General features: G+C 37.7%; 1 protein-coding gene across 1 annotated transcript in view; it reads left to right on the top strand.

Moving 5' to 3' along the window:
* The window catches only part of LOC105233099 (lachesin), an 84,609-nt gene that overhangs the window by 27,348 nt on the left and 45,240 nt on the right, over nucleotides 1-12,021 (top strand). Inside the window, exons 2-3 of the mRNA XM_049454888.1 lie at nucleotides 7,437-7,546; nucleotides 8,027-8,212. Of these exons, the coding sequence (XP_049310845.1) occupies nucleotides 7,437-7,546; nucleotides 8,027-8,212 (296 nt within the window). The remainder of the gene's footprint in view (nucleotides 1-7,436; nucleotides 7,547-8,026; nucleotides 8,213-12,021) is intronic.

The following is a 12,021-nucleotide window of genomic DNA, read 5'->3' as shown; positions in this document are numbered from 1 at the left end:
TGCAAAGAATACATTTTTCAGTTTTTTTTCGTCCAAGTGCTAAGCTAAAGTTTTAACTAAAACACGTTTTTTTCACTTTAGATGATCCTGTAAGGAGCTATCCAGCCAGCGCGGGCGCATCTTTTTTCCGAGGGGTCACCGGTAATAGCGTCGCAATGGCGGAGATTAAAATATTTTTTCCAAAAATTTCTGAATTTCTAATTAATAGTGTATGTTTGTAACAATAAATCATTGTAATAAAATATGTAATTTTTTTAAGAGAAAAAAATTGTTAAAAGGGCTGTTTTTACCCGTGGAAACCCGTGTAACCCCTGAAAGAAAAAGAATATCCAAGGCAGTTGTTACCAAAAACCCCGTTTTCACTGGACTTTCATGGAACAATTATTTGCAGAAGCTCATATTTCGGGATCCTTATTATATATCCTAGTTATGCTGACTAACTCCTCCTTATTGCCTTTAATAACTCCGTTTTTTGGTTCATGCTTTCCAAAACATCATAGTTGGTGACTCTATCTGCCATTCCATCGTTCTAGGTTCCTTCTGAAGAGCCTTAGCTCAAGAAACTCTAGATTAGAGACATTTGCTATTTTCAGAGTGCCGATTTCTGTGGCATAGAAATGTACTGACCAAACATAACATTAAAAAGAACATATTTTGATTATGCTGTTAAGATCATGGCCACATAGTAAGTATTCGTATTTAAAGAGAAAGCTTTCGCTTACCAAAAATTTGTTAAAGCCTATATGTTCGTTGCCTTCGATTACTGACGAAATCTTTTGTTCGGATCACATTAAACTGTTGGGACCTATGATTATATCTATTTTATAAAATATTCTTAAAAAGCTTTCTAAAGAAATTATGTCAAAGCAAAAAGGTTTTACCGAGTGTATCTAATGTCAAAATAGTTTCCTTACTTATTGAATTCCCGTATATTTTTGTCCTAATTTTTGCCCTAATTTTACTTACTAACTGTTTCGTTCAGTTACTCCGAATTATGGTTTACATACTCAAAGTTATATCACTGGTCAATGCTCCTATATGAAACCAAGGCCTAGGCGTGAAGTAAAAGCAATGAAGACCAATCAGCTAGTTAAATGTCATAAGCTAGCAATTATATTGCAGCTACAAGCATTGAAAGTTAAAAAAAAGTCTTTACGAATATGATTCGTATATTCCAATTCCACATAAAGCCTGATGACAGTGCGAATTTTACATATTTTCTGTGTGTCCTGAGCACTTACATATATGCTGAATTTAAAAGAGGCATGCTCTATTTTTACTTAAGAACTTTTTGCGACTTATCTTTAAACCCAAGAGTGTCTTGAAAATAAGGAAAACAGAAATTGCGATTTTTAATATTTTTTACGAATTTATCACATCGCAGTTGTAAGAATTACTCAACGAATTTCCGGAAATTATTAATGACTTTAAGCGTTCACGAATGTGAATGTGCATTTACATACATAAATATGCATTTGCGTGTGTGTGTGTATGTAAGCGATGATCGGCATATGCTGGTGTGCGTAAGTGACCGTCAACAAGTTCGTGAATGGGCAATGCATTTCAAGGATCTGGTCGGTGCGGCCACTGTCATGCGGATGGAGAGAAATTACAAACGGATTGGAGGCCGTGGCCGCCGGCTGGCAGCAGCAGCTGCAGCTGTAGCAGCAGAGGCAGCAAAGAATGCCAAGTGCGAGCAAGAATAAACGCAAATGCATTTATTTATTTCGTGCCAAACCATAGTGCATTTGTATGTGTGCATATGTGTGTGTGAAAGTGAATATTAAAATTAATATGGTCAGATGTGCGAATCTTTTTGTATGGATGCACGAATGTTTGTGGCTACAATTAATATTGCCGACATGTTTTTCGTGTTGCTCATGTCTGTATTAACAGATGTCGGCAATTTTATATGTATAACGTATATGGTGCCTATGTATCAGGAGCATAAATACATATCTAGCAATATGCATTGACTTCGGCTTTTGGTACTACAATTTCGCTTATAATCTACAAAATTTTACTAAATGATTGAGTTCTTAAATTTTATGGTATTTTTATTATTAAATAAATTATTAATTCATAAAAAATACTCTCGTGCTTAATAAATCTACCGATTGGCCGAATTCCACTATTCTTTGAGAGAAAAGTTCAAAAATAAATCATTCTTGTCCCCATCGAAAGGAATGATGAGACAAAATAAACGCTGGCTCGTATTGTTGAAGATTGCAAGACGTTTGCAAAATTTCAAATCGAAGGCTGAGAAACTAACGGACTAGTTCATTTATATACAGACAGACAGACATGGCTTATTCGACTCAACTCGTCATGCCGATCATTTATATATGATGCTTCATTTTGGGTGTTACATATAATATGTTGCCTTTTATATTTCGTAATTTGGCAAACCTAGTGTTGCAATTAGGCAACTCACATTTTTATCGTAAAGTTTGACACTTTTGACATAAGCGCTCAGAACGTTTTGACATACGAGCTCTATTTGTGATGTGTTGTTTACAGTGACTTAAAATATCCATCTCAGCCAGAAAATGCAAATTAATCGCGGTTATTTTCGCAATCAATTTATACAACTCTCTTAGTGACTGAAATCAATTTTTGGCGATGAAGCTCCGTCAATGACCAATGTTTATCGATGGAAAAGTGTATATATTCGAGGTCGTAGATCACACACGGGGTGTAATGGGTATAGACATGCTTTAGGGTAAACAGTTTCAGTCGCAAGGTTATACTTAATTCTGTTGCATTTTTGACGCGTACTCTGGAAACGTTAGTAACTCTTGTCATGGCTAAAAGAGAGCACGTTTCACCGGAGTCACTTCGAAATTATTTGTTTAAGGGTTCGCTGAATACTAATTGCAGCGCCTCGCTAAAAATGTGTATGGAACACTATACTACTCGCCTAGCGAGGTTGCGCGAAACAATAGTATCAAATGATGACCCCACTTTTGATGACGGCCACAGCAAACATAATTAAGAGCATGTACCAGGAATGTCCGATTAAATTGGGAATGTGCCGATTCCCAGTTGGTTGATGTCTTCGTAAAGTAATAGCTAACGCCACCGCCGCCCAGTAAATGAGATGGACGGAGCAAATAGCACAAATTCGGTGTGTGATTATGCCTTTCAACATACACAGGGAATGTTCGACGTCGAGAAGCTACTGTCAAAACTGACAGCGAAACGGTTTTCTACTCGACTTGCCATTCTACTCGGTAGGCATTTCAAGCTCCTTACGTACAGCTGCAACCGAAACCATTGGTTTTCATAAAGACCGAAGGAACAGGAACAGGAAGGTACGACGGTTTTCGTGCGATTGGTCGAGAAAAATGTAAACTTGTGAGAGAAATTCTTCAAAGTACGCCGATGATATCATTGTATAATGAGCTCGAAAGTAAACACCAGAAAACTGTATGGGTATTTTCAGGTCAGCCGATTCTATCAAAAGATGTTCGTGCACGAAACAGTTCCAAGCAAATGGTTGCCTGTTGTTTGGAAAAACTGGACATAACGCAACCATTCCACTAGAACAACGAAAAACCTTAAATTGTAAGTGGTGCACAATCATTTGTTTGGTATTTGTCTTTTAAGAAATTAAGAAAACCAACCGCCGAAGACGGATCACTCTTCGCTACGCCAATGCGAGCTCTCACACTTCAACTGAAACATTTCGGAGCTCTCAAAGCATCAATTTGATGAGTAATCCACCGTATAGTCCCGACTTGGCACCGAATGACTTCGTTTTATTCCAGTACGTGAACCCGTTGACCTCTTGTCAACGTTTTTCAAAACAAGAACAGGCGATTGATGCGTTCAGAACGCATGATTAGGATTCGGCATGCATGCAAAGGTGTATGGGATCTTAATGAAGAATATTATGGAAACCAATATTTGTTTTTATTTTATAACCCCGAAATATAAAAACCCACAACCGTACTTCCAAAAACAACTTTAATGTATTTTCTTAACAGAAAAATTAAGGACTCTTCTAACAAATGTAAACATGTAAAGAGATAGCTACCTATAAAATGAATGCTAACTAATACGCCGCTTCTACATAATTAATGTTTTTTGGTAACTCATACGCCCTGTAGGCGAAACCTTATTTTAAATGCGGCTTGCAATTTTTTCGCAATTAATTTAGCTCCACTTGAATTGTGTAAACATGCATGCAGAAAGCATGTGCAAACACCAACAACTGTATATTTGTTGTTTGTGGTCATGTTTGCATTGTTTGGCCTGCTGACGTCATTCGTCGACACCATTCCTGTGCGCTTCGCATCATTCAAACGCACTTCCTTTGCCACACGCTTCCGCTACTGAATTACTTGAGGTATGTTTCTTGTTATTGCCGCTTTGCACTCCATTGTTTAGTTTGCTTGTTATGGCTGCGTCGCTTGCCGCAACCCTGCACACCGTCCTGCCAACTGACCTCTCGTCCTTTTTACCCCCAGCAACACTGAGGTTGAGACTTGTTTGTCAATCTGTTTATCCACTTGCCATAATCCGTAGCTCAACACTTGTGGCATTTTCAGCAGGAGTTGTAGTCGCAATTGCTACTTGCAACGTCTGTCGCAGCATAACTTGCAACAAAGTTAAATGCATATACTTGTTCATACATACATACATATATATGTATATACATAACGACACAAATTGCATGCGAATGTGCGCGTAGCTTTGCGGTCTCTGTGTTGCAGCTGAGTAAATGATGTGAGGTCGTCGCTGCTGACACGAGCTGTTGCAACATCGCTCAAGCATAGCTTTCTCCGCTGCAGCTCGAGCAATTTGTGCCATTTTATTGCCGGCTACTGTTTATTTACTTAGCAGTTGTCGGCAGTAATAAGGATTTGCAAATCACGAGGCAGTGCGGGGTGAGTTTAGAGGAAAAGTAAAATTCACTTACCCTTACTGTAGTTTGGAGCTTATTTTCCGTGGTTTTTATTTTAATCCAGACTGAGTTTGGTTTAATTTTTATCTCTAATTTCAATTTTTTTAAAACAAGTAATAAACCTAACCATTATCCTTTCAACCGCCACAAGGAATGCCTCCGAATCAGCAATTTAGGCTGAGCTGCTCCAGAGAAAATGCAGATTAAATTATTGGGGCTCGTAGACTAGCTTCGTATACTAAGGGTCCCAGACAGGGACATTCCGAAATCCTCTCTCAGTTCGACTATATCCATGAATACTTTGATCACTGCGCCGCGGAGCCTACTTTTAGTGGCATCTTCTCCAGGCATATACATACCTCCGAGAGATGTGTGAATGGAGCAGAGTCGCTGAAGAAGGGCTTCATATCAGTTCTCCGAAGTGCTTCTTCTTTTAGGGAATAATGTACCCATTTCTATAGCAGAGGTTCTATACAGGTCGTGAGCTCGCTGACAACGTCCGGTGTGTAACGTAGGCACCTGTTGACGATAGCCTCACCCCACGGCGCTAAAAAGCACAGCGTGTCAAATCAATGCGTTGATCAGCACCCTAAAACGCCAGGCATTTTTTAGTACCAATTGGTAGTGTGAAATGGACACACTAACGACCTTAGTAAGGTTCGAGGCACATCTAAAACTGTTGCTGTACTTTACAACTTGCTGACAGTAAGCTCAAGCTACTTCCATATTACACTTGTCTGGGTGCCTCGCCACTGTATATTCAACGGAAACTGCAAAACTGATGAGCTTTCAAGAAAGGCACCCTTTCCCAATCATCACGATAGAAACGAGCAGATGTTCCGCTGTATTCGAACATTAAGCGTGCTCAGCAAACGTCGGTCGGCAATGTAAAGTTAGCAAAGAATAAGATGAATTTTCTCCTTCACTGCCCAGATTTTGCTAGACTAAGATTAAGGCATATCGGTTGCCATACTTTCCACGAACCCGGCGATTTAGCTGGAATTGACATTGGTCGGCTAAAATAAGTAAATTTGTGGTAGGCTTTAAGCGATTCATTCTTAGAAGTTCTGCGCATCACAATGGATAGACGATTCTGGCTATGCAAGGGGGATTATTCACGGCCTCACGAAAAATTAGCCTGTTTATCAAACCTAACCTTACTTTGCATGTTTTTTTGCTTAAGCGAAATATTGCTTCCCAAATTAAATAAGAAATTTCGAAGACCGAGACATCAAAAAAAAAGAACTCAGAAACTTCAAGTATAATGAGAAATCATTATTATCATTCGAAAGAACATTCTTTGGCATTTATTTTTGGAAGACTATCTCTTCAAAATGTTGTCTGCGACTACATCTTAGATGATCTATTCGTTGAGTCTAATTTTCGATGATTTGTTGGAGCATTTCGATTGGTAACTGCCGAATAACATGTGTGAACTTTTGCTCCAAGGCCTGAATCGAAGCGGATTCCCCAAAGCAAAACGTCCAGCGATGTGATATCACACGATCTTAATGGTCAATCGACCGTGCCAAAACGTGAAACTATCTGCTTACCGAAGTTTTCTTTCAATAAATCGATAGATTGATGCGATATGTGGGAATTGGAGCCGTTATGTTGGAACCAAATGTCGCCGAGATCACAAGCTTCAATTTCAGGCATCAAAAAGTCGGTTATCATGACGTTATAACAGTCGTCATTGATAGTTACGTTCGCACCAACATAATTTTTGAAGAAATATGGACCGATGATTCCATTGGTTCACAAACCACACCAAATCATGGATGAAATGCAGCGCTTTAATCTCTTCAGTCTTTTACATACCAATTGAGCCAGAAATGGGCCTCATGGCTGAAACAAAATTTTGTTAGAAATCGTCGGATCTTCTTCAAACTTTTCAAGAGCGCATAGAGCGAAGTGATGTCGCTTGAGGAGGTCGAGTGGCTTGAGAAGTTCTTGCAGAAGCTGTATTTTGTACGCTTTCAACTTAAGATCTCGTCGTAAAATGCGCCAAGTTGTGCAATACGTTAGTCCGAGTTGCTGCAAACGTTGCCGAATCGACTCTCCACGGTCTTTGTGTTCACTCTCAGCTACGACTGCTATATTTTCTTCAGTGCGGTCTAATATTATCCAATTATGAATGCTAACTCTCAAGATGGGTGATAGTGTTGCGATTAGAACGCTTAGTAGGCCGATTAAGTTGAGCATAAATTGAGCGAAGTGCGCGAAATATATTCGTAATTATTAAAGATGTAGTTTCGAATATTGAAGGCAAATATTTTTCTTTCGCAGGCATATTTCGAAAAGCGAAGAAAATACTTTTTTATTTACGAGTCAAAAAAAGTGTTTGGTTCAATACCCAGCCATGTGTTGTACGGACGGTGTAATATAAAACGGTATTCAATAACGAATAATTGAATATAAGAATGAAATATGTATATAATTATCTCGATTGCATCCCATATTTACATATATATGGGTAATTATGCATTTAATGTTTATAATATGTATATTGTTTGTCACTTTGCAGAAACTCTCACTTTTCAACCGGAATTTGTGGAAAGCATATCAAATGTGTCAGTTGCTGTGGGCCGAGATGCTACCTTCACATGTCACGTGCGGCATTTAGGCGGTTATAGAGTAAGTAATTGAACAATAAATTGTATATTTATATAATATACTTTTGGGTATAATACACCTTTACTAACATTATAATATACGTAAAATAGGCTATTTGTATTCATTATTTTTGCTAACTTTTCTTTAAATTATTGAATTAACTTTAAATATTACACCAAAATTTATTCTTCTTTTTATCTTGTGAAAGCTTAAATATATTCGGAGATAAATTTATAAATCCATCATACATTTCAATACATTTACCAAATCAATTTCTGACTTTATTTCATGGTCTGTTATACTCTCTATCTATCTCCTCCTTTTCGACATCGTCGCATCACTTCTGATCTACCTGTGGCCATCACAACCGTTATTAAACAACTACAATCGCTGTCGACTGCTAATATTGCCCACTTTACCGCTATTTTCGCTGTCATTTCGACTATGAACGCTGTTGCCGGCGCTAACTGACGGCACTTGTCGCCGCGACACCACTATCAGGTTGGCTGGCTAAAAGCGGATACAAAAGCCATTCAGGCGATACACGAGAATGTCATCACACACAATCCACGTGTCAGTGTTAGTCACTTGGATCAGAATACATGGAATTTACATATAAAAGCAGTGTCGGAAGAGGATCGCGGTGGCTATATGTGTCAGCTGAATACGGATCCAATGAAAAGTCAGGTGAGTGCGTGCAACTGCTAAGTGTGAAATGAAAATCGAATGCAATTAAATTTGGTTATAAACAGTTGACGTGGCATGGGAATTTAAAGCTTAGTATTCGCTTAACTGAAATGATAAACTCAATCTTTTTTTATGATTTCAATACGCAACTAAGTACTACAAAAAAAGTCTATTAAAGTCTTCTCATTAGCATACTGTCCTTTTCTCCGCACAAAGAACTGGTACTTTTTACCTTCTTTGGTGTTCTACTCTTTAATATATATTGCCAGATATACATATCTCAGAAACCTAAATAGTTCTTACTAGCACCAAGGTTTGCCATCTTGTAGAAAAGTATATTTATCCTGCTTTTTCTAGTTTTATCAATATATGACAGAAATATTTATTTTACAACGTCCAGTGGACCTATACGTTAGGCACTGATGGCTTTCCAAATAATGGAGTTCGTTGTTAAATGCACTCACGTAGCCACTTGGAAAGAAGTGAACAAAAAAGTCAAAAAAGACTGGTTATGTTATGACATCCCGGGTACATATATCGGGTGATCCAAGTAAAGGCACTTTTTCAATAGTCTTTTATTGACAGATCACCCATGAGTCGTGTAAAGTTGTCATGTTATTTATGTTCAGTATTTTTTGGTATTTCATTATCGTTCTACTTTATTACGAAAATTCACGTTCCATAAAAAATGTGTTTCGCTTGCTTCGCTCAATTTATCAGCAAGCAGAGAAGAATAGCTGAGAAAGTACACGAAAACCGTGGAGAGTCGATTTGATGCGGTCCGCAGCAACTCGAGCTGACGTCTGGAACGACTTGACTTACGTCGGGATATTAAATTGAAAGGGTACAAAACACAGCCTGTGCCGAACTGAAGCCGTTCGTCCTACCCAAGCGACATCGTTCCGCTCTATGGACTCTTGAAACGTTCCAAGAAAATCCGATGTTTTCGAGAGAAAATATTGCCCAGAGATGAGGGCAATTTCTGGCTCAATGGGTATGTACTATAAACAAGCAAAATTGCCGGATTTGGGACGAACAGCAACCTGAAGAGATTCAAGAGCTGCCATTTCATCCAGAAACAACAACGGTTTAGTGTGGTTTGTGGCCGGTGGAATAATCAGTCCATATTTATTAAAAAATTATGCCGGTGAGAACGTAACCGTCAATGGTGAGCCTAAAATTGAGGCTCGTGACCTCGCCGTCATTTGATTTCAACAGGACCAACTTACCGTTGACTTTATACAACACATATTGGTCAATATTTAAAATATCTTAATGAAATTCAGGGAGTATATTTCTATGATAATGAAATATTGTAATTACAAAAATGAATAACATTTTTTCAATACTACCGGTGGGCCCCACTTATCTACTATAAGACTTTCAAAACTCCTGTTGGCTCTATACCGCATAAATCTGCCAATATGTAAGATATCGTAGCAAACATATGCAAGGGATATATAGGATATACTATAGTTTAACGCCGAAAATGTCCCTTAGCTTGCGCGTTGTCTTCATAAAATTGCGAACTAGTTATATTTATGTTTCACACCTTCAACCGTTTATACATATTAAGTCCGCCGCAAAGTTTACAATACTCATCAGAAGCATCGAATCGTGAATAGATCACTGAATTCTTGAGATATCGATATGAAGTTTTGCATTTTTTTACATTTGTTGGAACCGCTGACATCGAACCAATGAACGATACATCTACTATACAAGCTAGTCAATCACACGCAAGTTGTTGTATGGAAAATTTTTTTATTTGAAAACATATCTTCATGAAATTTTGCACAGATTATTGCCTATACTAATATAATAATGCCCAAACATATTTTTGGAATCGAAAGACTATAGCAAATAGCTTTCATACAATCCCATCGATACAAATCAAGACAAAGCTCTTTTTATGAAAATACCATAAGGTCAACGTTTGAAGACAATAATAAAAGAATAAAAAAATATATAGGTACGAGGCATTATAGCTGCTGATAGTTGGAAAAGAGATAATTCAAAAAGGGGTTAAGTATTTTCGGATTATTTTGCCGAAATACTCTCCAAGAAGATTATTCAAGTTGCGCAAACAGTCGGCTAAGTGAGGAAAGCCTGAAAAATGATTACTACCTGATTACTGCCGAGATGATAAAACAGCTTCCTCCAATAAGTATAGTAAATACATTATTAACGCGTCTTTTCATCTTAAATACGTGCCAACTTAGTGGAAAATTGATGAAGTTATCATGATTCAAAAGCCAGAATATGATGTATCTTCTTATAGGCCCATATCACTTCCACCGATAATATGGAAGTTTGTTGAGAAAATTCTCATAAAACGTTTGAAAAAATCGTAAAACGAAAAACTATAATCAGCGCATCAGTTTGGGTTGCGAGGTTATCATTCCATGATTCATCAAATCCGCAGAATTACACACATTATTGAAAAAGGCTTTGAGGAAAAAAAAATTCTGTTCTGCCATGTTTTTGGATGTTGCAAAAGCATTCGATAAAGTTTGTTACAAAGGACCGATCAGCATTATGATCTCATGAAATCATATATATCAGGTCGTTACTTCCGCGTTAAACAAGATGACAAGTATTCTATTTTTAGAGAAGTAAAAACAATAGTTCCACAAAGTAGTGTGTTGGGCACTCTTCTCTATATTTTATTCACACATGACCTGTCAGTAGACTGCAATTATGCAACAGCCACATTTGCAAATGATACCGCGTTGCTTGCTGTTGGTAGTAGTGAACACGAGTCCACTAATAATCCCCAAAAGCTTTAAATAAAGGTTAGATGTGTACTTGGCAATTTTCACTTAGTAAAAAAACATATCAAAGAATTTTTTCGTGGATTCTTGGCCAAAAATAATACTCTAACGATTCCCCAGCCTCCATATGCGCCAGAAATGGCTCCGCGTGATTTTTTCCAATTTTCACAATTAATGATTTCGAAGAACGACAAAGAAAAATAGATGAAATTCACTGAAAGTGCTAAAGACTAAACCACAAATAGAGTTTGAGGATTTTTTTCGATGATTGAAAGAAGCGCTGGCATAAGTACATAACATCTAATGGGGCTCTTTTGAAGGCGACAACATTAATGTAGACAAATGAATAATGTGTTTATTTCAAAAATCGAAAATTCTCGTTCTCTTTTGAACACAGCTCATATATAATATATTCAAAAACTTTCTCTACAGCTTACTTACAAATATCATTTCATAATTTGTCTAATTCTAATATGCTTAAAAATTCGTACATACCTACATGGCGTATGAGTAATATTCAGTGCCCATAAAACCTATAAAATATCGCTCATACGCCACTTAGATATCCATAATTTAAACATTTTTACTTTGTAACAGCAAGAAAAAGTTTGATTTTATACCAAAGCAATTTGCAAAGTGTCGAACTCTGTCGAACGCTGTGTGTACACACCGCAAACACAATAAACCAATATTGTCATGCAGCTGAATATTGTGGTGGCATCGAACTGAAAACCTTTAAATGCACAAGAAACAAAAACTTAACAGACGAACACACTTTAGTGAGTGCACACACGACTGAGTGCGCAGTAAACACACACACACACACACATATGTATACAAATAAGACGAATAAGCAAACAAATACTAAAACAATGAGTATTATAGAGCTTGCGGTTGCTGGTTGGGGTTAAGTAGGAATAATGTTTGCAAGCAAAGACAAACGCTCGCAACACACCCCTGTCCTAGCAGGTCGCAGCAGTGCCAAGCTTCCCAACCAGGCAGCGCACACTTCAATGTCCAACCAAGTGAAGTTTA

The sequence above is a fragment of the Bactrocera dorsalis genome, chromosome 4 (assembly GCF_023373825.1).
Source record: "Bactrocera dorsalis isolate Fly_Bdor chromosome 4, ASM2337382v1, whole genome shotgun sequence".
Taxonomy (NCBI): Eukaryota; Metazoa; Arthropoda; class Insecta; order Diptera; family Tephritidae; genus Bactrocera; species Bactrocera dorsalis.
This window is presented reverse-complemented; position numbering and strand designations above follow the sequence as displayed.